At 38.9% G+C, this 25,900-nt stretch overlaps 1 protein-coding gene across 1 annotated transcript in view; it reads left to right on the top strand.

The window, feature by feature from the left end:
- The window catches only part of AKNAD1 (AKNA domain containing 1), a 51,583-nt gene that overhangs the window by 15,670 nt on the left and 10,013 nt on the right, over positions 1 to 25,900 (top strand). Inside the window, exons 6-14 of the mRNA XM_043999944.1 lie at positions 3,519 to 3,666; positions 4,806 to 5,011; positions 5,755 to 5,887; positions 12,663 to 12,769; positions 13,906 to 13,965; positions 18,943 to 19,052; positions 21,137 to 21,238; positions 21,340 to 21,450; positions 23,042 to 23,125. Coding sequence (XP_043855879.1) covers positions 3,519 to 3,666; positions 4,806 to 5,011; positions 5,755 to 5,887; positions 12,663 to 12,769; positions 13,906 to 13,965; positions 18,943 to 19,052; positions 21,137 to 21,238; positions 21,340 to 21,450; positions 23,042 to 23,125 — 1,061 coding nt within the window. The remainder of the gene's footprint in view (positions 1 to 3,518; positions 3,667 to 4,805; positions 5,012 to 5,754; positions 5,888 to 12,662; positions 12,770 to 13,905; positions 13,966 to 18,942; positions 19,053 to 21,136; positions 21,239 to 21,339; positions 21,451 to 23,041; positions 23,126 to 25,900) is intronic.

The following is a 25,900-nucleotide window of genomic DNA, read 5'->3' as shown; positions in this document are numbered from 1 at the left end:
CTCATCCACAACAAAGTCCAAAGTGATAAGTTGGAAGGGAAATATAAGGGGTGGGGGAGTAAGAAAGGGAAACCAGTCTCTGTGTCTGAAACCTTGGGCAAAGAGCAAATTTTTAAGACTTCAGGCCAAATGATTGTCTTTTGGTTTCAGTTGGCTTGAAAGACTTTGGCCTAAATACATATTGAATGTGAAACTGGCATGATCCACTATGCAATATCCTTCCACCAACATACAAAAGAGAAATATGAGCTAGAACTAGAAGCTACAATTATATCCAAGGAATTTCCTGGTATATACTAAAAGAAGTCATTCAGTAAGTTAAATCTTTACATTCAACACTTGCAATTAACAACTATTTTTTTAACAACAAAGACATCTTGGATATAAAAATAATTTCATTCTAAAAATTGATTACTAGCATCCTTGGACATTTTCTTTTAAACCTTAAAATTTTGAGGTGAAATTTTAAACCTTAAAAAGCAGTTAAACCTTGAATTCCATGCCACTGCTAGCTGGCTAGAAAACAAAGGATTATGTCTTGGCATTGATCATTCCTTGGTTTGTTTTTAATTTGAAAAACAAAACAAAACAAAAACCTAATGCATATGTTCACTGCAATAATTAAAAGTCATTGAATAATATATTTATTTCTCTATGAATTCTAGTTATTTGAGGAGTCCTTTTAAGAAGAGACAGCTCTTCCCAGAAGAAAAGTCCACAGATAACATAATGCCCTATTTACAACCTAGTTGCAACTAGACCGCATTCAGCACCAGCATAAATCACAGGGTTTCCAACACAATAACAACCCATGTTCAAAAGAAGCTTTTACAAAAGGGCAGAAAAAGAGACAGGGTTCACCCAATGACTAAGCTAATGGTAGGGCTGTGCAAGGGAAGTCTTGAACACAGTCTCCTTATGCTCTTTCTCTGAAGTTGCTTTGACCCAGGAGTGGCCAATAGGAGAACAGGATGCTTTTACTTTTGCAAAGTTTGACCTGGCTGTGGTCAGGGGAGGCTCAGAATGGAGCACCCTCAAAGTATTGGATCCATATTCTCCTTTTTCTAAAGATCAATTTGTATATGTCACATACATATATATTTTCCATCTGTCATCATATTCCCCCTCATATTTTTTCTAAAATTGTATAGTTACCTAAGCATTGTCTAGTACATTATTTTATCTCAGTCTGACCATAATCCTGTGAGGTGGTTGTCAATAAGCATTTATTAGGCACCTACTATTTGCTAGACTAAGTGGTGGGAATACAAAGAAAGGCCAACAAGAGTCCCTGATCTCAGACTTACATATTTTTAGAGCCTGGTGAAGTCATTGGTTTCTCTTGTCTGTTTCCACTATCAGTAGCTGTCCAAATACTGTCCAAATGGATGGTATTGTAGTAAATCTGTCAGCATACCAATGAAATCAAAGATAAGTCTGACCCAAACTTACATGTTCCAGTAAAGTTTAATGAAAGATATTTGGAGTTGCAAATGACCAGGGACAGTGAAGTTAAGTAAATGGCTTCTGGCTATTTCAATGTTTCCTTGTTAAAGAGAGGTACTTTTCTATATCATCTGGTAACCTAGCTCCCAAAGAAGCACAACTGTGGAAGACCCATTTCACAGGATGGCAGCAGCTAAGTTGCTTCCCAGTTTTTCTTCTACATACAGAAAGAGTTCTATGACTTGGGTGGGGGAGGCTTAACTAGTTTCCTCACTTCCCAGGGATTCGAGAGGATAGTTAGGACAATGACTGGTGTGCTATCTGTTTGTTGCCTCAAATACTTGAAGATCTTTTGGCATGATAATTGGTTGAGGTGGTGAAGGAGAGAGAAAAGGAAAGGAGTCAGGTGGATTCTGGCTCATATCCCAGGCTGACCTTGAAAAGTTATCCCTCACAGCACTGAGACAAGAGCTTGCCTTCATATTCTTAGGCTGGGGGTCTGTGAGATATTTCTTATCTGAGTATTCCCAGAACTGGGGGCAGCAAACAGCAACAAAGATTCTATTATACTTGTTCATGGCCTGAATTTCTTGACTTTTAACTCTCTCCAGACTGTCTCCAATTTTTAAAGTATACTTTTTATGGAGACAAAGTAATAAGTGAGTCTTCACTCAGAACTTTTGTTCTTTACCTCATATATTGGGGTATCTTGCAACTATGAGATGGATTAGTGGGCAAGTACTGGGGTGGGGCTGGAAATAAATGCTTCCATTATAGGTAAGAGACCATTTTACAAAAGAAAAAACTGAGGCTTAGAGAGATTAAATTTAAAATAACTTATTCAAGGTCACATAATAAATGGCAGAAGGACTAAAACCCAGGGTGTTCTGACTCCTGGTTACATATTCTTTCCCCTATTCACCATTCCTATTCTTTTGTCTGCTTTAAATAAACTAGTCTACATTATTAAAGCCATTCCCTCCTCCCCTTATGTAAAAGATATTTTTGGATTTTACAAGTCTGTTTGACTTTCATTTATCTTACATTCGAGAGTAGAGTTCCATCTCATTCAATTTTGTTTACAACAGTTAATAACAGTAATCAAAAGGTAGAGTCTTATCTAAATGAACAAATGGTTATCCTTCATAAATCACTTATCCCTGTTTGCCTCAGTTTTCTTATTTGTAAAATGAGCTGGTGAAAGAAATGGCAAACCACTCCAGTGTCTTTGCCAAGAAAACCCCAGATAGGGACATGAAGAGTTGGACACGACTGAAACAACTCAACAATAACAACCTCTCATAAATAGGCATGTAAACAGCACCTGGATTTGTGAATTTGACATTAACTAGAATAAATATAACTCACACACAAATAAATGTAATGTATATTATTCAGACACAGACACACGTACTATGTGCACATACATACAAATGCACATACTCATAGAGTCTTGGAACTTGTGTTTTCATCATTATTTGATGTTTGCACTAAAATTATTTTAGTGTATTACTATCTTTAATGTTGGTAAGAGCTAAGGTGCTTCATTTCATAATTGTGAATTGTCCAGTCTTACATTTCATGTCAGGAGCCCAGGTTCATTTGATATTGTCCTGCTGTGGACATTTATGATAAAGGTACAGTTTTAAGCTAACAAATTATTTGTCAGACAATCATAGGTCTTAGAGTTAAAAATTTATCTACCTAAGAATCTGATCCAGCTTCCTACCTTCAGGCAGATAGGATATTATTATCCTCATTTTACAAATTAAGCAATTGAGACCCAGAAAGATTAAGTGACTTGTTAGCTAATAAGTGGTGGAGACTGGAGCAAAGACTGGAGCACTGATCTTTGTAACAGGACTACAAATAGGGCCCTATTCAGGGAATGGTCATTTCTTTCTACAGATATGCAATACCTATGTGAACTATGACAAAACCTGTGTGATATCCATAAGCTGCTTTTATTAATTAGAATACTCCATATACAGACTTTAAGGCTACATCAGATTTAATTATATCACACAGTGTAATATAATATAACAATGATGTTTGTTTTCTTACTTTTTTAGAAAAGTTGAAGGTGAAATCTTCAAGGTTGAAATGATCCTTGAAAATGTCAAAGAAAAAATTGATGAAAGCACATCCAGTTCTTTCCTTGCATGTTCCTCTGATACTATGGATGTCTTGGACTTTGCACTATGTCCACTCCCAAATGAGGTAATCCAGCAATTTATTGTGCAATTTGCTACTAGGAAAATTATTTTTATATGTTGTAAGATCTTAATTTATGGAATTGCTGTAGTTTATTTTATTTCTTTCTGATGAGACCTTAACTTTCAAATATCCCATGAATCATTTTGTCTAAAACGGAACCATTTTGGAGTCTTGGAAATTATTTCAAATATTTGTCTTCAAAAAGCCCATGTATGAGATCAAAGCCAGCTCATGCAGATGAAATACCAATGAAAAGGCTATTCTCCCCCAGGAAGAATAGCAACAAGTTTTCTTGTGGAAGTTTCCTAGAAAAAAATTTTTTTTTTACAATAGAATTAAATTTGTGTAGGGAAAAAAATACATGGGCAGAGCACATCCTTAGCCTTTCCACTGAGGAAACCCTATTAGAGGGACTCTGTGTATATGTCAATCCCAGCTACTCAAGGATGATTCTTTATCTTCTAAACAGACAAAGAGTCAGAGTGAAATGTAATTTCCCAAGAATCTCCCTTTGATCTTTCATTTTCTCAGTTCTTTCCTCTGAGACTGTAGCCATTGATGCAAAATGAAATGGAGAATTAGAGTGATTTAATTGCTTCAATTGCTTATTTCATCATTTCCTCCCCCACCCTTTTGCTTCAATTATCTGAAAATTTTAGTTTAAGTTGGAATTAGGAGTCTTGAATCAATTGGATACTTCTTCAGTGGCTTTCTGATTTCACTGATGTGGGTACTTCCTTCACAGGCACAGGTATCAACCTATCCATTCCTTCCCATCTTGTGTGATTCTTGTCCATGTTCTCTCATAAATTACCCAACATTCTGGAGGTCTTCCTCTGGGGCTTTTTACATTTTAAGGGTGCCAGTCCTTCAGACTGTCCTATTTTAATCTCAACCCATTTTCTTTTTCTAATTTGCCTGCAGAGATAGTTTAAAGTCACCATTCATTTTTTATATTTAACAATACAGTCTTGGATTAAAATTTAGAAGTTGTATGGCTTTTGGTTAGCACTTAAGAAGCTCTGATTTTGTCACACAAACAGTCCTAATTCTGGAGTTCTCCAATTGACTTTGTTTATTTAGCCTTCCAACTTTGGAGAGTCTATCGATTCAACGATTAAGAGTTATTATTATTTTTTCAGGTTCCAATACAAGAAAATGGATATGATCCTTCAGAAAAATCTGAGCATGAAATAAAGCTTCTTGACCATAGAAAACAAGATCAAGGAAACTCTCTCATCCCTTCTCTCAAGGGAAAGGATGAGAGTATTAATAACAAAGAAACGATTCCAGTAAAGATCCAGGAGACACTGTCACAAGATTTCCTTTGCGAACTCTATCCACAAGTGTGAGTATTTCGTTCCTCAGCTGCGGAGGTTGAGAATAGCTCAGATGGAGACCCACTTCCTCAAATAGTATTTCCCTAGTATAGAGAGAGGCTCCAAGTTGTCAAAGTAAAAATTTTTCGCACATATTCTAAATTGAAGAAACATGGATGGTCTGTCTGAAGTCATCTGTACCTTGGAAATGTCACAAGCAAAGGGAAAGAGAATAAACATTTATTAAGCACCTACTATGTGTTAAGCACTTTACAAATATCTCCAAAACACCCCGGGAAGTTGGCTAATCACACTTGACTCTTTTGTCATCCTGAGCATGTCCTTTGACCCTTCTGAACCTTACTCCCTATCTTCCAGTTGTTAAGAGGAAAGCACTTTGTAAACTTGAAAAGGACATATGAATGGGAGTCAGGATTTTGGTCTGGGACCCAGGGTTTCTCTTTCCCTCAGGGAGGGAAACTCTGGCATCTTGTCTGTCTAGTGGGAATGAAAGTGTTACCCCCCCCCACCTTCCCGGTGAAGTGTAACATCAGGCCAGCCCCTTTATAATCTCAAGAGAACCAGAGTCTCCTTGCATTTCAGACACTCTGGATTCAATAATGAAGCCATAAAGCCTTCAGAGGTATTAGTGAAGCAGGAGTTAAAGGCAGAGATTCCAAAGGATGGGCTGGACTCTCAGGGCCCGTTAAGGACTGACCACCATTTTCTATAGGAGCTACCAGTAACACAATTCCAAATGTTTTTCTATTAGCTACCTAGGGTTACCCAGGAGAGATGTTGCTTTTGGTGAAGATGCTTCAAAGCTGGCTTCCAAGGAAGAAGTTGTAACACTGTCTAGGTTGGAGACAAATCAGCTGGCGATGAAGCTCTCATCAGATTTAATGGTAGGAGAGTGGTTAGTGGGAAGATGATCAATTGTTCTCAACTTGTTTTGATTGCCTTCTGTCCAAACTGACTCTGTAACTACAACTGGTTTGGGGGAATATGAATTTGAAGTTAGTGTAATTAGGATCATTTAGTCACAGATTCATATAATTGGAAAAGGGACCTCAGGGGTCATGGAGTTATAGAACCATAGTCTTACAGTTGGGAGGCACCTTTTAGGTCATCAAATTCTTCTCTCTCATTTTACTTATAGATGAGGAAAGAAAAGCCCAAGGAAGTGTTCAGTGTCTTGTTGAAGGCCAAATGTGTAGCAAGTGACAGAGATGCCATTTGAGTCAAGGTCTTCTGATTCTAAATTCATCATTCTTTGCATCACACTACACTGCCTCACACTTCTCCCTTCTGACCATGCAGATAGATAGACAGAGAGACAGAGAGACAGACGACAGACAGACAGACAGACAGACAGACAGACAGACAGACAGATAGATAGATAGACAGACAGACAGACAGACAGACAGACAGATAGATAGATAGACAGACAGACAGACAGATAGATAGACAGATAGACAGATAGATAGATAGATATGAAGTGTTTCTAGTGCCCCATGGCACTAAAAATAGGTGGGTTATGAGAATAGCCTATACAAGCATTGAGAACTGAAAAACTGGCGTCTTTCAGTTATCCGATGAGGACATTAGCAACAGGCAGGCTTAACGACTTGCACCACTCATTGCTATTTTTTCATTTTTCAACATTTCAGAGGTGAATTTCATAAAGCACAGTTCATTCTCCAAGCAGCTAGACCAACTAGAAATACTGAAAATGAAACCCTCAAGTTTCTAACTTAAATCAGCATTAATAACAAAAGTCTAATAAAAAATGAGTAATGAAGAACAGAAAAATGTAAATTAATTGCCTCAGCAAGGAGACTAAAATATCCCAGAAAGCTTCTTGATCAGCAAAAATCTTACTTATATATCAGAGAGAGATGGTTTGCCAAAGGCAACAGTAGGTTAAAATATAAATTTGTTTATAAAACTTCACAAAGAAGGTTAAAGAATAAAGATTTCAGGGGCAGCTAGGTGGCACAGTGGATAGAGCACTGGCCCTGGATTCAGGAAGACCTGAGTTCAAATCCAGCCTCAGACACTTAACACTTACTAGCTGTGTGACTGTGGGCAAATCACTTAACCCCAATTGCCTCACAAAAAAAAAAAAAAGAGAATAAAGAGTTCATCTCATAAAGCAGACAGAATCAATCAAGGGTAAAACCAGTTGATAAATAGGTTGGCAAGAAAACCAACTAAGCAATCATCCCAAGGGTATTCAAAGGTGAAAATGGAAGGAGGGCTACCAACAGAAGACACACAGAAAAGATTTACAAACATCATTTTAACAAGCTGTTTTCTCCATCAAGGATGGGGAAACCATGCCACTTGGACACTAAAATCACAGCCCCAGATATGCTCATGGAGAAGGTAGAAAATAGCACTAAAGAGAACAAAGATAGAAAAAGCATCTGGACAGGATCAAGTCTATATAGAGGAGCTCAGAGCTGGAGGGCAAGATACAGAAGGTGTGGGAGAAATCTTGAACTTTATTAATACTGAAAAAGAGGACAGTTTAGAATACTCTTCCAGATACACAACATTTTTATGAGTCATCTATCTACGAATTGAGGACATCTTCAAGGAATTAGTAAGGAAACAAGTAAGCTTATTCAAAAGTGATATGCAACCAGGAATGACATTTTTATCCTTTCACTATTAACTGAAAATTGTAGATATTAGAAGATCCCACTGTACTTTTGTTTGTTTGTTTTGTTTTTGTTTTTGTTTTTTTGGTAAGGCAGTTGGGGTTAAGTGACTTGCCCAGGGCCACACAGCTAGTAAGTGTTAAGTGTCTGAGGCCAGATTTGAACTCAGGTACTCCTGACTCCAGGGCTGGTGCTCTATCCACTGTGCCAACTAGCTGCCCCTATTTTTTTTTATTACAAAGTATTTGATTCAGAAAAAAAAGGCATCTTTATAGACCCTTTTATAACAAGGTGTCTCCCATCCACACATCAAACTATTTCAAGATTCTTTAGAATATATAAGAACAGAAGTAACCCTTTTCCTTGACCCTCTGATAATAAACATCACATAATTTATAAGACATGGAGATGTATGCTCATCAAAAGTATTTGCCACTGGGATGAAGGAGATCCAGCACAGAGTCCAGGTCAAAGAGGGATGACTTGGAAATGGTGAGGTCTTCCAGATGGTCCTATTTATATATCCTGATTGCAACAGGTCTCAGAACTTTCCAGAGCCTCTTGAAAGAGATCTCTACTCACTAAAAGGAGTTTGACCTGTTTACCCACACAGGAAAGATCAAATAGATGAAGAAGCCAATTAACCTGTCCAACAAAATGTGTATGTATTTGGGACAAATGGTACAGAAAATGGACAGAGAATTGGGCTTCAAAATAAGTGAAGAATATGGGGCAGGGGAAGAAAAGGATAGCAGGCTGAATTGATTCCAGAAAATTGCAAAACTCTTTTAATTACTTCAAGCTTCCCATGAAAGCAAAGGCTTACCTTTTAGTAACATTTTACTGCTGTCACTGTATCGTAGCAAGACAAGGAATTAATAAAAAGACAAAGAATGAATGAAATAAGCATCGCACAGAGGAAAACAGAGAGAGGTGCAGTGGGTGTCAACAGGCTGCAATACATAATGAACAGAGTCACACAGATGAAAAAGAATAAAGAATGCAATTAGAGGATTGTCTGATGTTATTCGGCAAGAAAAAGGGATGATGGGGCGGGGGACAACCAGAGGGCTTCTCTGTTACACTTTGATATGTTGAGAGAACGCAAGGAAGGCTTCTGGCACACTGTGTGGACTCTCCGTTTTGAACTTTTGGGAGGGTAAGGACAAGAGTCACAAGAATGAATGGGCCACCATCTCCATCTGAGGTATAGCTTCCTGGTCATCTCCCAGGAGACACAGCAGCCACTATTACCATTCTCCCTGGAGGAGGAGTAATTGGAAGAGCCTTTGACTAATTGCACTTCTTTTACTTTTCCTCAAATGGAATCTAAAGTCAGGCAAATCAAGGTAGTTCAGTGGGTTGTCAAGACATATCATGTCGTGGGATATTTGGTCACCTCATACTGGTGTGCTCATGATCAATATATGGAAAAAGACCCCTCCCTTATGAAAATCATTTCCGCTTTTACACCATCTGTCACAGATGATGAGGAGATAGAGAAATTCTAAGACAACCAGATAAGACCCTCCAAATTTAGTAGGCTTGGATATTTGGGGGGCTTCAATTTAAAGTGTGAGTACAGTGACAAATATGTTGGGAAAGGCAACTCAGATGTGAGGAACGAGAGAAACTGAACACTTTTGTATTACACAGAAGCTTCACATCTATACATGATGAATACTTTAATTGAGTAAAGACCTGAGAGATGGTGGGCAATGAATAACATCACAATAGAAGGACATTGTTTCCATTTTAGCAAATAGGATGTGACTTGTTATTCAAGGAAGCATCATTCCTGAATTGGCCATCTCTGTGTAGTCAGATCATTGCCTTTTTTTTTTTTTTAAAGAACAAAAATCAAATGAATCAAAGCTAGAAGAATGAAAAAGCAAAATAGGTAAAGGATATTTTTCCATCCATATAACATTTTATGAGAATAACCTACACATGCATCGAAGACATCTTGGATGAAGGGATTAGAAGGCAGCAGGCAGATTTTTGCAAGAGAATATTCTATTGCAGATACATTTTTACTAGCTTACGCATGATTGAAAGATTCATAGATACAGGGCTAGAAGGAACCTCAAAGATTATCTAGTCTTACCTTTTTGTTTTCCAGATAAGGAAACTGAGGCCCAGAAAGGTGAAGTGACTTGTCTAAAGTCATTATAAGTATTAATCATTGGAGGGAGGGTTTGAATACAGTGCTAGTCATTTAAAAACGATTTCTCTTTCCATTGTACCAAGCTGCCTCCCAAGGTATACACAATGCAAGATCTCACCATGTTTATAACTTGCCTACTATAAAAAAAAGTACTTGATTCTGTAGAGCAAAACATTGCCTTCAAGGTTCTCTTACAGCAAAGTGTGTCCCATGCAAACAATTTCTTCAAATTACAGCATTTACCTGTGTAATATTTTATACAAAAACACAACAGGGACCCGCTGTTTGATGTCCTCCTGGTTACTAATATTAAGGAGGCAGAAAACAGTTGGGTCAAATGTATCCCTTCACTGTCATTGAGGAGATCCATTGTGGAATCCATATCAAAGAGGGAGTCCCTAGAGCTGGTGAAGTACTCTAGATGATCCTCATTATGGATAATACTGGGCTGATTGTAGTAACCCCAGAACACTAAAGAACTTCCCAGATGACAGCCACAATTACTCAAAAGAATTTGGACTAAACACACAGGAAAAGATCAAATGATTGAAGCATATCTATTATCTAGATTGGGATATGCAGTTTCAAGGTGAACCTCTCAGTATCTATATCTTGAACAGATGCTGCAAATAGACAATGATCTGGGCCTAGGATTGATGAGGAGGAAGAAAGTAGATTGGATTTCCTTTGGGAAATTGCAAAACTCTTTAAAAGTTCCCTTTTTTTTTTTGCAGGTCAATGGGGGTTAAGTGACTTGCCCAGGGTAATACAGCTAGTAAGTGTCAAGTATCTGAGGCCGGATTTGAACTCAGGTACTCCTGAATCCAGGGCCAGTGCTTTATCCACTGCGCTACCTAGCCGCCCCCTAAAAGTTCCCATTTTTAATGCCAATATTCTTCCAATGATGTTATGTGCCTACAAGCAGGGGAGTGTTAAAGTCTCTGAAGGATTAAAATTGAGAATTACTCAAAAGGCAGTAGAAAGGAAATGGTGGGCATGAACAGGCAGCAAACTATGACAAACAAGAAATATGATAGGAGATGTGGTTTAAAGGATGTCATCAAAGAAATGTATTCATTAAAAAGAAGATGGATTGGTCATGAAACACAAAGGATAATTGAGGGACAGTCCATAGGCTCCATTGGTATTCTCCTGAAGTCAAGAGAATTTGAGGAAGTCCCCTAATGTGTTAGATGGATATCCTGTGGGAAATTTATGGGAGGACATGAATGAAAGTCAGGCATGGATAATATAAGCTTCTAATAGAACTCAAACTCTTCTTATTAGAATGTAAGCTCCTTGAGGGTAAGCACTGATTTTGCCTTTCTTTATATCCTCAACACTGAGCACATAATGAACATTTAATAAATTCTTGTTGTTTGGTTGATTGATGAAAGGTACTTATCACCATGTGGTTGGAGGTAATATTTGTGTTGAAAAAATCGCTGATCCTTTGCTGCATTAGAGAATTCTTTTTTTTAATTCAAAATGTATTCCCACATTTATTAAGAACCTACTGCTTATTTTTTGTTTGTTTTTTGTGGGGCAATGAGGGTTAAGTGACTTGCCCAGGGTCACACGGTTAGTAAGTATCAAGTGTCTGAGGCTCAATTTGAACTCAGGTTCTCCTGAATCCAAGGCCAGTGCTTTATCCACTGCACCACCTAGCTGCCCCCTCTACTGCTTATTTTTTAAAATAAGTTTGATGACCTTGCTGTATTAGAGAATTCTTTAAAAAAAATTTTTTTTTAGTGAGGCAATTGGGGTTAAGTGACTTGCCCAGGGTCACACAGCTAGTAAGTGTTAAGTGTCTGAGGCCGGATTTGAACTCAGGTACTCCTGACTCCAGGGCTGGTGCTCTATCCACTGCGCCACCTAGTTGCCCCTGTATTAGAGAATTCTTGAGTTTGATTTTCTTATAAAAAATATTCATCACCTGGCAGCCAACCCTCTAGTGATAAATATTTCTGTGTTTAGTTAGCTTGTCCATAGTTGGCAGTCTGACCAAAGCCTGCAGGTTACATTTGGACATTTGGACAAGACCTATAAGAGTTTGTGGCCCGCTTGTCTGACCCTGGAGAACACAGGACCAACCATTCCCATGAGGCATCAGAGTTGAACTTGAGTGGAGGTTCCTGACCTTGCCAAGACTTTTTCCAAAAAGTCAAATGTCAGAAAGAATTTCCAGTGACAGGAAAATCTTGTACCTCTCAACAGAAGTGGTAGGGTTGACAACAATAAAGACATTTGAAACATAGCAGAGCCTTACCTGCCATACCTTTTCAGACTGGATGACTTTTGCATCAAAACAGCATCTTAGAATTTCTAGGTGGTGCAATGGGTAAAGCATTGGTCCTGGAGATAGGAGGACCTGAGTTCAAATTAGGCCTCAGAACTTATTAACTGTGTGATTCTGGGCAAATCACAACCTTAGTTTACCTCAGTTTCCTCAGCTTTAAAAAGAAGATAGTAAACAGCACACACCATGCAGGGTTTTCGTAAGGATCAAATGAGATAATATTTGCAAACACTTAGCATAATGCCTGCCACATAGTAGGTATGAAAGAAATGCTTATTCTCTTCCCTTCCATTTCTATTTATCAGTAATCCTAAGCTACTTAACTAGCTGCATTGGTCTTGAACAAGTCACTTTGTCTTTCTGGTCCTCAGTTTCCTCACCTGTAAGATTAGGGGCTTGTATAAGATGAGCTCTAAGGTGCCTCCCAGCTCTAAATCCCATGATCCTATAAATTCAGATGAGTCAGTGTTATTCAGAAAAAAAAGGGCATGAAGCAATGAGAATGAGTCAGTGTCCTTTAAACTGATGTATTTTGCTTTGGGGTGCAGAGAGCCTTCTCTTCTCTGGAGTCTGACGATGATCCTGGAAGCTTGGAGTGCATTGAGCAATCTGTATTGAGGCAAGATTGGCACTCTGGTCATGAACTCCCTGAAAGGTAAGGACTTGCCCCATGAATCACCAGAGAGGAGGGAGTTGTGTAATAGCAAATCTCAAGGTATCAGGCCTGAGGTTCTATTCTCAACTCAGCCATTTGAACACATGTCCTTGAACGTCATATTTCAAAGTTTCTTTCCCCTTTTCTTTTTTTTTTCTTTTTTTGGCAGGGCAATGGGGGTTAAGTGACTTGCCCAGGGTCACTCAGCTAGTAAGCGTCAAGTGTCTGAGGCCAGATTTGAACTCAGGTCCTCCTGAATCCAGGGCCGGTGCTTTATCCACTGCGCCACCTAGCTGCCCCCTTCTTTCCCCTTTTCTGTGAAAGGATCAAGACACTGGCTGGTATTGAGGTGATTCCAGAGAGAATGTGGGTGTCATTTTAAAATGAAAGACTTTACATTTTTAAATTCAGGTTATCCCCATTGTCATTCTAGAAATATGTATTAGGGCAATCAAATTATTATAATGGGTGGGTTCGTTGTTGTTTGTGTGGGTCTTCCACTGAGCCAGGAACACCTCCTCAAACCCAATTAATGATGCATCATGGACTAATACCAAAGTTTAGTTTAGTTATCCAATGAAAGGTCAGGGGTGAGGCAGGTGACCAGGTTTGAAAGACTGAAGATTCCTGTTAGAAAACATTCCAACCCTTGAATGGACTGCTGATGTCACAAGCTTTCTATTGAGTTACTTCCTTTAAAAAGTGGCAAGGTGGTAATTGGGCTAAAAACAGATGTGTGTCATCTGGGGTGGCTCTTCACTCAGAGTCAGCTTGACAAGCATCAGCTGAGCCATATGTTTGTTTTTTTTTTTTTTTAAGTGAGGCAATTGGGGTTAAGTGACTTGCCCAGGGTAACACAGCTAGTAAGTGTTAAGTGTCTGAGGTCGGATTTGAACTCAGGTACTCCTGACTCCAGGGCTGGTGCTCTATCCTGAGCCATACTTTTGAATGTTAGTATTAATAATACCTATTCACTGAGTCACCCTATCTTTTTATTTATTGAAGAGACCCTCTTGATTCAGATTTGTTTGTACATATATTTTATCACCTATTAATATAGTTTGGATATTTCTCTGATGCTTTAGTTAGCTGTTCAGTGAGTGAGCCGTATTACTGTTTCTTTTCCAAATTTCTAGTTCAGACCATACAGAGTATTTATTACTGAAGAAGGACCAGGATAGAGACAGAGATCTCAGGTTAGTTCTGATCTTTAAACTGAACTCTCTGTGTCTCTGTTTCTGTCTCTGTGTCTCTGTCTCTGTTTCTGTCTCTGTCTTTCTGTGTGTGTGTGTGTGATGGACATTAAAAAGCTAAAACATCAGATTCGGGGCAGCTAGGTGGCATAGTGGATAAAGCACTGGCTTTGGAATCAGGAGGACCTGAGTTCAAATCTGACCTAAGACACTTGATATTTACTAGCTGTGTGACCTTGGGCAAGTCACTTAACCCTCATTGCCCCACAAAACAAAACAAAACAAAACATCAGATTCAACAACAAGAATCACTGTCATCCTATTAGAAAGAAATAAGGGGGTAGCTAGGTGGCACAGTGGATGAAGCACCAGCCCTGGATTCAGGATGACCTAAGTTCAAATCCAATCTCAGACACTTGACACTAGTTGTGTGACCCTGGTCAAGTCACTTAACCCACATTGCCCAGCAAAAAAAAAAATTAAATTAAATTTTAAAAAGAAAGAAACCAAAATCTGTAACTTTGAATAATTAAGTCTAGCTTTTCAGAAACACGGGTTTTGAATGAATATTTTCTATCCTAGCATCTTCGGGCAGTAGGTGACCTTGAAATCTACCCTCCTGCATTCGGGCAGAATGCTATTTCAAGTATCTTAAAGAGATGGAACTCTAAGTGAATGTCTCTATTTAGTAAAGCCAGAAGTAATCATGATAACAGTTGGCATCACTATATAATATTCTCAGCTTTCCCCACAACAACCCTGTGGGGTAATTACTACAAACATTATCTTTTTACAGATGAGGAAACCACTGCTTTGGGAAATGAAGTCACTTACAGATAGTCAAGAGACTATAAATGTTGAGGGTTGAGATCAGAATCTGAACCTCTCTTCCCAGGCTGTTCCCTTCCCCAAGATTTCTTTCTTCTGGCTGAGGGCACCCCAAATTCTGATCTTCCAGGCTTACAACCTCATCATCATCCTTGACTCCTCCCCTTCCCTCAGCCTCCATATCCAATCAGTTTCCAGGTCTTGACCCCCCCCCTTTTTTTTTTTTGGTGAGGCAATTGGGGTTAAGTGACTTGCCCAGGGTCACACAGCTAGTAAGTGTTAAGTGTCTGAGGCCGGATTTGAACTCAGGTACTCCTGACTCCAGGGCCGGTACTCTATCCACTGCGCCATCTAGCTGCCCCTTGCCCTTTTTTTAAAGTAAAAAAAAATTATGCTTCAATCTATATTCAGATAACATCAGTTCTTTTTCTGGGGATGAATAGCATTTTTCATCATAAGTCCTTCAGAGTTCTCTCTGGTCATTGTATAGCTGAGAATAACTAAGTCACTCACAGCAGATCTTCTTACAATGTTGCTGTTACTTTGTACATAGTACATTTCACTTTGCATCAGCTCGTGTAAGTCTTTCCAGGTTTTTCTGAGACCATCCTGCTCATCATTTCTTTTTTTTTCTTTTCTTTTTTTTTGGTGAGGCAATTGGGATTAAGTGACTCGCCCAGGGTCACACAGCTAGTAAGTGTTAAGTGTCTGATTCCGGATTTGAACTCAGGTAATTCCTGAATCCAGGGCCGGTGCTCTATCCACTGCGCAACCTAGCTGCCCCAGTTTCCAATATTTTGCCACTAGAAAAGAACTGCTATAAATATTTTTGTACATATAGGTTCTTTTCTTTTTTTAAATATCTTTTTGGATACAGACTTGGTAGTGGTATTGCTTGGTCAAAGAGTATGCTTGATTTTATACCCCTTTGGGCATAGTTCTCAATTGCTCTACAGAATGGTCAAATCAGTTCACAAACTCCATCAATAATGTATTAATGTCTCATTTTCCCTACCAATATTCCCCTCCAATATTTGTTATTTTTCCCTTCTGTTCTGTTAGCCAAGCTAATAGGTATGAGGTATTATCCCAGCATTGTTTGATTTGCATCTCTCCAAGTAGAACATTTTTTTTTCCATATGGCTATAGATGGTCTTGCCCTTTCTGCCTTCACATTATTTCTGGAATGTGACCCTCTTCTCTCCCCTCACAGAGTTACCTCCTTGGTTCATCACCTCACACCTGAAACATTGCAGCAGCCTTCTGCTGCAATGGATTTCCCTGTCTTGGGACTCCCACCACTCCAGTCTATCCTACAAATTTCTGAAAATCAATCAATAAACATTTGTTAAACGATTATGCACCAGGCACTGTGCTAAGTGCTGGAGGTACAAAAAAGAGGCAAATGAAAGTCCCTGCCTTCAAGGAGTTTACAATCTAACAGAGGAGACAACATGCAAACAAATATATGCAAAGCAAGTACAGGACAAATAGGAAATAATTAACAGAGGGAAGACATTGGAATTAAGAGGAATTGGGCTGCCAAAGTGGTTTCCCTTAAGCATAGATCTAACTATGTGACTCCCTTTCTTAGTCAACTCTAGTTGCTTTTTATCACCTCTGGGTTAAAATGTGAATTCCTGTGTTTGACTTTTAAAGTCAAAATCATGACCACCACCACCACCACACTAATAATAGCTAGCATTAATATAGCTCATAGATTTAGCCATTCGATTTACACAGCCTTACTCAGTCAAAAAAAGATTAGATTTGTCTGATATGGACATGGTCTAATGTGAAACTATGCTGATGATGCTATTTTTAAGACATTTGCAAGTCAATTTCTGGCCATAAACTAAACTCTGTTATCCTTCTCCATTATTTCTGATGTGAACTTGGGGAATCAGAGAACACTGTTCTTGAAGTTATAGTAAATATTTTTTAAATCTCATTTTCCCAAGTAGGAAGATTATGTTTGATGTTAAAATGAAAGAGTTGGATTGTTGGCCATGCCTTACTTCAGAGGATGGAGAGGGAGGTCCTCTGTTGGCCTGGGCTCAGTTCAGTGTTTCTCAGCCTTTTCTCCTTTAAGAAGAGTACACGCAAATGCCCAAAAGGAAGGAGGTGGAGACAGTGAATGAAGAGCTTGAAAACAAGTGACTCAGGAGGAAAGAATGTTCTGAGGGCAGGGAAAGGGTCTGGTATTAAAGGGAATTACCTACAGGGAGGGAATTACCAAAAGGGTACAGCAAATGGGCAAATGATGATCTATCTCAGCTTCATCTTACCTTATTACCCAGCCTGACCAGGGAATTCGGTCCTCAGCTCCTTTGCTATCTGAACCTTCTGAGGGGACCTACACATGGTGAATGTGGTCTGTGCAGTCTGATGAGATCACTACGCCTGTTGGTTTTGCTTAAATGTTTTCCTTTATTATATGGGAGGGTTCAATGGCTAAGAAGTAGGGTGTTTGGGGGAGGGGAATGATTTGGGCATAAAAAAGAAAGGAAAAGAGGAAATGAGAAGCAAGGAAGAAAGAAAACATTTATCTAAAAGGCATTAATAAAACTTAAAATGAAAAAAAAAAGTAAGGATCAGGTTGTCTCCAACTCCTTCTCTAACATCAGTTCTATAGTCCATCCCCAAGCTTCTTGCCCCACAATCCATCCACTCCTTGTGCTTTCAGTCAGTGCTTCCCTCCATGGGCAATCCAATCCAATCAATTAATTAATGAATGAACAGATATCTATTAAGTACCTTCTTTGTGGCAGACACTGGGGATTCAAATGACAAAGAATGAAACAATTCCTATTCTCGGGCATCTTAAGTTCTAATGGGGGAAACTGACAACAACAAGAAGAAGGGCATATATAAGTATATATAGAATAAATATACAAATAAGTATAGGGTTATTACACAAAAGGTAGTCAAGGAGGAAGCCTATTTATTGTTGGGGATCAGGAAAGGCCTCATGTAAAAGGCAGTGTTTGAGCTAAGTATTGAGGTGGAGGAGATTCTTCTCAGTTAATTTAAGATGAACATGAATTAGCAAAGGAGAATCGAAGAGTCTGACAGTTTGACACTCCATACTTAGTGGTCAGTTGGCGAACAACCCAGCCCAGCTCAGTCAATCCCAGGAAACCACAGAAGGTCCCTAAGAAAAGCCCGGGATGGTGTGAAACGGGTATACAGTCCCTTTGGACTGCACACAGGAGCTCTACATCTCTGGGGTTGGGTCAGATATTGGACTAAGTAATTACTATTCCAGGGGAACAGTAGGGGTGAGAACAAGCCCTTAATTCTCCCTTCTAGGGGGATTGAAAGTAGGTAGGACAGTTATTTCTTCACATGTGATTTCTTCTACTGTCTAGTGCCCTCTGCTGGCTTTTTGAAATCTTAAGTAACTACTGTAAAATTACTCCTAAATCCTTAGGAGTGTATTTCTAACTTCATTTTAAAACACACACACACACACACACACACACACACACACACACACACTACCCTCTTTGTCAGTCTCTTTTTCTTTCTACTAATGTCTATGGATTGTAAGCAATCGATGGTTTACAAGGGCATGTATAATCCTGGTGCATGTGCCAATTCTTCAACTTACGTAAGTTTTAATTCCTAAAAATATATAAAATGAACATCCTAATTTTAAAATTCTAGGTTGGTCTATAGAGTCTTCTTCTCCCTCCCTCCCCTCCTCCTTCTCTCCCTTCTTCCCTCCCTTCATCCTTCCCTCTTTTCCTTCCTTCCCTCCTCCTTTTCATTTCCTTCCTCTCCTCCCCTCCCCTTCTCTCCTCTCCTTTTCCTTTCCTCCTTCCCTCCTTCCTTCTTTCTTTTCTTCCTTCCCTCCTTCCCTTCTTCTTCCTACAATGTTATTGTTGTGGAGCATTGTAGAGGGTTTTAAATGTATAGCCAATATTTTTCTGGAAAGTCAAAAGGCATAGGGTACAATTTCTTGTTGAATTACTTAATTGGGAGTAGAATGGACAGGGCAGAGATATAGACATTCCACTCCTCTCATTTTTCCACAACAAAGTAGAAAGCAAAACAGGTGATGTTTACAATTTGACCAAATAATTTTCCTATGATGATTACAAACAGTTTACTAAAAGCCTGTGTGTGGACTTTTATTTACCTTTTTAGGAACCAAAAAAAGGAGAAAAAAAATGACTCTAGAAAGTCCAAATGTGAAAGATTTTCAGTCATCATTCAAGAAAAAGCAATGAATCTTAATATGTCTGATTCCACTTACTGTAAGTAGAAATGCTCCCAGAATAGTGATTTTTTGCTTTTCTCAAAATGGTGGGACCCTTTCAAGACTTCATATGTCTCTGTTCTGTATTTCAGTTTGCTGGCTACTTCTACCTAAAATTAGCACTTGTGGAGTAGGATGAAGCATAGAGACATATGTGCATTTAAAAAATCATAAACCATCAAATAGATTTACAAAAAAGGAAGTAGAATCTTATGAAAAGTTTCTCTATCCTCTTCTAGTTCCTCCACCCTCCCCCATGTTCCTCCATCTTAATAATAGATAACATTGATGGTAGTGCTTTAAAGTTTACAATTTTTTTTTTTTTACAAATATCATCCCATTTTATCCTCACAACAGCCCTATGGGATATACTGAGCACCTAGCTGCTTTTGCCTTTCCTCTCCCTTTATCTCTCCTCCCCTATATTCCCCTCCTCTTTTTTCTTCTCTGCTTCTCTTTTCCATTCATTTAATTTCTTTCTTTCTTTCTTTCTTTCTTTCTTTCTTTCTTTCTTTCTTTTGTGAGGCAGTTGGGGTTAAGTGACTTGCCCAGGATCACACAGCTAGTAAGTGTCAAGTGTCTGAGGTCATATTTGAACTCAGGTCCTCCTGAATCCAGGGCCAGTGTTCTATCCACTGCACCACCTAGCTGCCCCTCGTTTCTTTTTAAATACAGGGTGTCCCAAAAGTCTTAATGCAATTTAGACCGCACTAAGACTTTTGGGACACACTGTACCTAGTCAATGTGTATATAACACTGGTTCTACTAACTTCAATCTGTCAATATGTGTTTTAAGAGGAAAATTTTTATAAGAGTTTATTTAGAATCACTAAATGACAAATCTCAGGGGCTTCCCAGAAATCCAACAATTTTTTTTTTTAAAGTCTTTCCATATTCAGTTTTTGTTGCTTAGTCATTTCAGCCGAGTCTGATTCTTCAGGACCCATTTGGGGTTTTCTTGGCCAGGATACCTGATTGATTTGCCGTTTCCTTCACCAGCTCATCTTGTAGATAAGGAAACTGAGGCAAACAGGATTAGGTGCCTTACCCAGGGTCACACAGCTAGTAAGTGGCTGAGGTCATATTTGAACTCGTCTTCCTGATTCTAGGTGTGGCACTTTAGCCACTGCACCAACTAGTATATTCAGTTTTCTACTCCATATTCAGTAGATGATTCAAAGGAATAGTTTGGGGTTTTTCCTTTTCCTTTCTGTACCATATAAGTCAGTTGAGGGGTAGTCTGTCTTAGTAGCTTACAGTTGTAAAGTTTTTATCTCTTTTATGTCTTGCTATTAGGAAATCACTTCCCAAACTCTTTTTACATAAATATAACTCATAGGGAGGTGCAGTGGATAAAGCACCAGCCCTGGATTCAGGAGGACCTGAGTTCAAATCTGGATTCAGACACTCGACTCTTACTGGCTGTGTGACCTTGGGCACATCACCTAACCCTCATTGCCCTGCAAATAAACAAACAAACAAACACATGAATGAATAGATAGATAGATAGATAGATAGATAGATAGATAGATAAATAAATAGGGGGCAGCTAGATGGCGCAGTGGTTAAAGCGCTGGCCCTGGATTCAGGAGTACCTGAATTCAAATTCGGCCTCAGACACTTGACACTTACTAGCTGTGTGACCCTGGGCAAGTCACTTAACCCCCAATGCCACGCAAACAAACAAACAAAAAACAAATAAATAGATGAAGGGGTAAATGAATGAATGAATGAATGAATAGGTGAGTAAGTGAATAAATAAATAAATAAATAAATAAATAAATAAATAAATAAATAAATAAATAAATAAATAAATAAATAAATGTAACTCATAAAAACAAATCTCCTTGAGGTCAGTGTGGTACAGTGGAAAGAACATTGGCTCTAGAGTCTGAGAGGATCTGAGTTCAAATCCTGTCTCTTAAGTTTGCTATGGTACCTTAGGAGAATAGCTACCTGAGTCTTAGCTTTCTCATCCCTAAAATAAAGGAGCTGGACTAGATGCCTCTGAGGCCCCTTCCAGATCTTTGCCCCATGTGACAGCTTTTATTCATTCATTCATTCATTTATTTATTTTTAAAGGTACAGATGCAGGAAATAGTGTGTTCTCAGACTCCCTCGATACTTTAAAAACTGGCGAATGTATAAGTTGTAGGAATAAACGCCAGAAATCACGGAAGAAAGGTAAGATGGATTCAGTACTTAAAAAAAAAAAATAAGCTTTGGTGTGTGGGGGCATAGACATGAGTAGGCCTAAAAGATATTTCTTCATCTCCTGTTTTCAGAATTCCATTACAAATACAACTGCACAGGTCAGAATCCTGTAAATTTCAATCAATGTGATGGATTTATCCAGTTCTGTTCTTTAAGCAGAAATGAAAGTTTTACTTCAGCTTGTAAGTACTTTGATGGCCTGAACGGTTCCTTTTTTTTTTTTTTTAGTATCAATAAGCCTGAAAAAGAACAATGAGGTGTTGGGTACATTTTACATCTTGGATTCTCCTTGGAAAGTCCACCTTCTCCCTTTTGGCCCCCTTCTAGTCTCCACCATTTCACTCTCAGAGGATATTGATTTCTGACTATACCTGCCTCTAAACCCCAGGCTGATGGGAAGTATTTTCTGGGCTTGTCTCAGGATAGAGTGAAAGGATTGGTCAGAATGAAAACACTTTCAACAATTCAAAGCACAGTACAGATGTAAGGCAGCATTTTACCATTACTGGAATTTCTGCTACCTTATTATCATTCTCTCACTACACTCCTGCTCTGATGCCTCATCGTGGGGTGGAGGTGCCCTGAATTCTTTAAGGCCATAGTGATGGGGCTCCAACTTGGGGAGATCTTACTAAGCTTGACAGTGTTTGAGTTCAGACCTGGATGCAGAGAGTGCGGAAGACCAGCCTCCCTAAGTCAGGGAAATCTCATAATCTCATCACCAAATTGGAGACCGGATAATTAATGCTTGGGCCATAGCAACTCTCAGAGACCATCTCCTGAGTCATAAAGGAGCCTTAATCTGTATCATTGAAGGGAGTAGCCACACTGGTGAAATCATAGGTCCTAAAGATATGGAAGTATCATCCTTATCATGCCATAGAGTATTGGCAGCAGGCTTAGGAAATGTCCTGAATTGGTGGTATAGCTGACAATGGAATTCATGATGAATCAAGGGTCAGAAAAGACCTACTGCCTATTGTGACAGGACCTTTTTATTTTCAATACAGGGGGCAGCTAGGTGGCACAGTGAATAAAGCGTTGGCCCTGGATTCAGGAGGACCTGAGTTCGAATCCGACCTCAGATATTTGACACTTACTAGCTGTGTGACCCTGGGCAAGTCACTTAACCCTCATTGCCCCACCCCCCAAAAAATTATATTTTCAATACAGAGGGAAAAGTATGTGACAATGCCTTATTTTCAGTTTTCCAAAAATGTATCTTCTTGGCTTGGGACATTGTAACTACCAAGTTTTAACTCACCAAATCTTGTCATCTACATCCACCCCTCCACCCCTCCACCCCTCCACAACCCACAATCCATTTACCAGCTGACTCCAATCCCAGATTTCATGTTTGTAGTGTTGGCACTAATTTCTAATTTCATATGACGCTTTTGGTAGAATCCCATGGTCAGCAACCCCACAGAGTGAGTAATTTCTTTGGGTTAGGGGCTCTCAAACTGGGGTCCATGATATATGGATAACTGAATTTCAATATAAATGATTTCTTTTCCAATATTATGTATTTTATGTCATACATTTTACAACATTATTCTGAGAAAGGGTTCACAGGCTTCACCAGATTGCCAAAAAGGGGTAGGGGTGGGGGGAATGGGAATATGGTCCATGACATAAAGATTGTTAAATACCCTTGTTCTAGGGTATGTCCAATAGAACATTCTGGGCCGGGGGGGAGGAGAAGAACTTAAATTGAATCATAATTTCTCACCAATTGTCATGACTGAAACGGGTGTATGACTTTTTGCTCAGTAGCTGCACATCAAAAGTGGGAGGAGAATTTTGTAGAACATCCAAAAAATGAACACTCAAAGGGGTCTGAGAAAAGCAAGTCTGGTAAGTCACCCATTCATCACCACTAACATAAGGGTCAGTTAAGTGAGCCATCCTTCTCATTGCTGCAACTAAGTATTTTAATATTTGTTTTTTTTCTGTTTTAGTAAAAGTATTTGACTTGCAAGGCCTGCCTTGATTCAATCAACTGGAAGCTCTTTTGATAGAATCTATTAGATTTAGGATCTTCTGGAGATAGATAAATACTCAGTTATTGGGGAGAGCTGGATCCTGCTTTAGTTAAGAGCTTGAGAAATGGAGAGAATCCTTTTATGAAAAATCCTTTTTTGCCAAACAGATGTTTGCAGGTTAAGCTGGGTAATGGAATATGCCAAATGTGGGATTTGGTACTTGCAACAGAGCAGAAACATGATCATGGCCACCTAGTGATAATTTATAAAGCTTTTTTTTTTTTTTGTAGTAATGGGACAAATATTTTATTATAGCCATTGGAAGGGTATTATGGAGTTTGAAGTTAATTGAACTAAGAAAGGAGAGGAGGAAAGAAGGGGAAAGAGGAGCTAAAAAGATGGATCAAGCAGTGGAAGAGAATGGGATAAGGAAAAGATGAAGAAATAAGAAAGAACCTCTTGTAGAAATGCTTGAATACTTACTTTCATCCATGAAATAAGCACTCCCTCCATCAATGTAGATCTCTACCCATCCTGTCTACTAATCCTGTGTGATTCTTCTTTTTTTTGTTTGGTTTGGTTTTGGTTTTTTTGGTGGGGCAATGAGGGTCAAGTGATTTGCCCAGGGTCACACAGCTAGTGTCAAGTGTCTGAGGCCAGATTTGAACTCAGGTTCTCCTGAATCCAGGGCTGGTGCTTTATCCACTGTACCACCTAGCTGCCACCTAATCCTGTGTGATTATTAGTTATGTTCTCCCATAAGTTCTTGACAGAGGATCTACTCAATGGTGGTCCTCTCTGTCTTACTTTTCAAGGTCACCAAAAGAACCCTTGGGTTTTCTACTGGTAATTTCTAGCTCTGACTTGCTTCTTTTTCCAGGCACCCATCTTTTTTTTTTTTTTAGTGAGGCAATTGGGGTTAAGTGACTTGCCCAGGGTCACACAACTAGTATGTGTTAAGTGTCTGAAGCCAGATTTGAACTCAGGTACTCCTGACTCCAGGGCCAGTGCTTTATCCACTGTGCCACCTAGCTGCCCCCAGCACCCATCTTTTTGATGAAATCTTTTATGCTGCTTCTGGTGTGGAGAAAATCCTGCTTGGTTAGGGTATAAATACCCATAATTCTTCTCCAGGCTCTACTCAGGTCTTCTACTTTGCTCTGACCCTTCATCCCAGTAGCTCATAGCAGACATAGAATCTTCACATTGAAAGTACCTTCCACCCAGAACTTCCATATAAGGAGGGCACCCAAGTCAGCCATGTCTCTCATTCCCCTCTAGGCTTCTTCTATCCTGCCTCTGAGAACCTTGCACCTTTGTTTCCAACCCCAAACCCAACATTTTCAGTTTCCTTTATTGTGTTGTTTTCCTCCCATTAGAATGTCAGCTCCTTGAGGGCAGGGTCTTTCTTTCTGCTCATTACTTATATTTTCAGGGCTTAGTACAGCACTTGGCACATAGTATACACTCAATAAATGTTAGTTTACTGACAAGTAGTTTTAAAAAATCAAGACTAACTTAAATTATATGGAGAGGGGCAGCTAGGTGGCGCAGTGGGTAGAGCACCAGCCCTGGAGTCAGGAGGACCTGAGTTCAAATTTTGGCCTCAGACACTTGACACTTACTAGCTGTGTGACCCTGGGCAAGTCACTTAACCCAATTGCCTCACCAAAAAAAAAAAAAAGAATATATATATATATATATATATATATATGGGGAGCAAGAACAATTATGCAGCAGCTTGCATTGAGTATATCCAGTTTGTACCTCTTCCATGGTAGTCTGGCATACATGCTAGATTTTGGGAGAACAGATTCCAAGAGGTTTAAAGGAAAGAGGTAGGATTTCAAGTTCAAAAATGAGATCTAATTACAAAATTATATAGCAATTACAAAAGATAAAATAGATAACTTTGATTTGTTGTTGTTCAGTCATGTCCAACATGACATGACCCCATTTGGGTTTTTTTTGGCAACAATACTGGAGTGGTTTGTCATTTCCTTCTCCAGCTCATTTTACAATGAGGAAACTGAGGCAAACAGGGTTAAGTGACTTGCCCAGGGTCACATAGCTAGTAAGTATCTGAATCAGGATTTGAATTCAGGTCTTCCTGACTCCAAGCTCTGTACTCTATCCACTACTAGCTACCCTAAACTTTGATTACACGAAACTGTTAAGCTTCTGCAAAGACAAAATTAATTCAACCAGGATAAAAAGGGAAGCAATCAGATAGGGAAAAAAAAAACCTTTGTATCAAATTTCTCTGATAATGCTTTGTATCTAAGATATATAAACAATTAGTAAGTATTTATGACCAATAACAATACTCCTAGTATATAATTGATCAAAAGATATGCACAAACAGTTTCCAAAAGAATTGCAAAATATTCACAATATATGAAAGAATTATAAGAGAAATGCAAATCAAAATAAATCTGAGGTTTCACTTCATATCCTGCAAATTGGAAAAGATGATAAAAAATAACAACAGTCAATTTTTGAGGAGCTGTAGAATGATAGGCACACATTGTTGGTACAGCTATGAAATGGTGGAGCTCTGAAATACAATCATTTTAGAAAGCAGTTTGGAATTATGCAAATAAAAGTGGCTAAAATGTCCATACCATTTGACTTAAAACTTCATTAT

Source organism: Dromiciops gliroides, chromosome 4 (genome assembly GCF_019393635.1).
Source record: "Dromiciops gliroides isolate mDroGli1 chromosome 4, mDroGli1.pri, whole genome shotgun sequence".
Taxonomy (NCBI): Eukaryota; Metazoa; Chordata; class Mammalia; order Microbiotheria; family Microbiotheriidae; genus Dromiciops; species Dromiciops gliroides.
The sequence above is the reverse complement of the archived record's forward strand: the minus strand, read 5'-3'. Positions and strand labels throughout refer to the sequence as shown.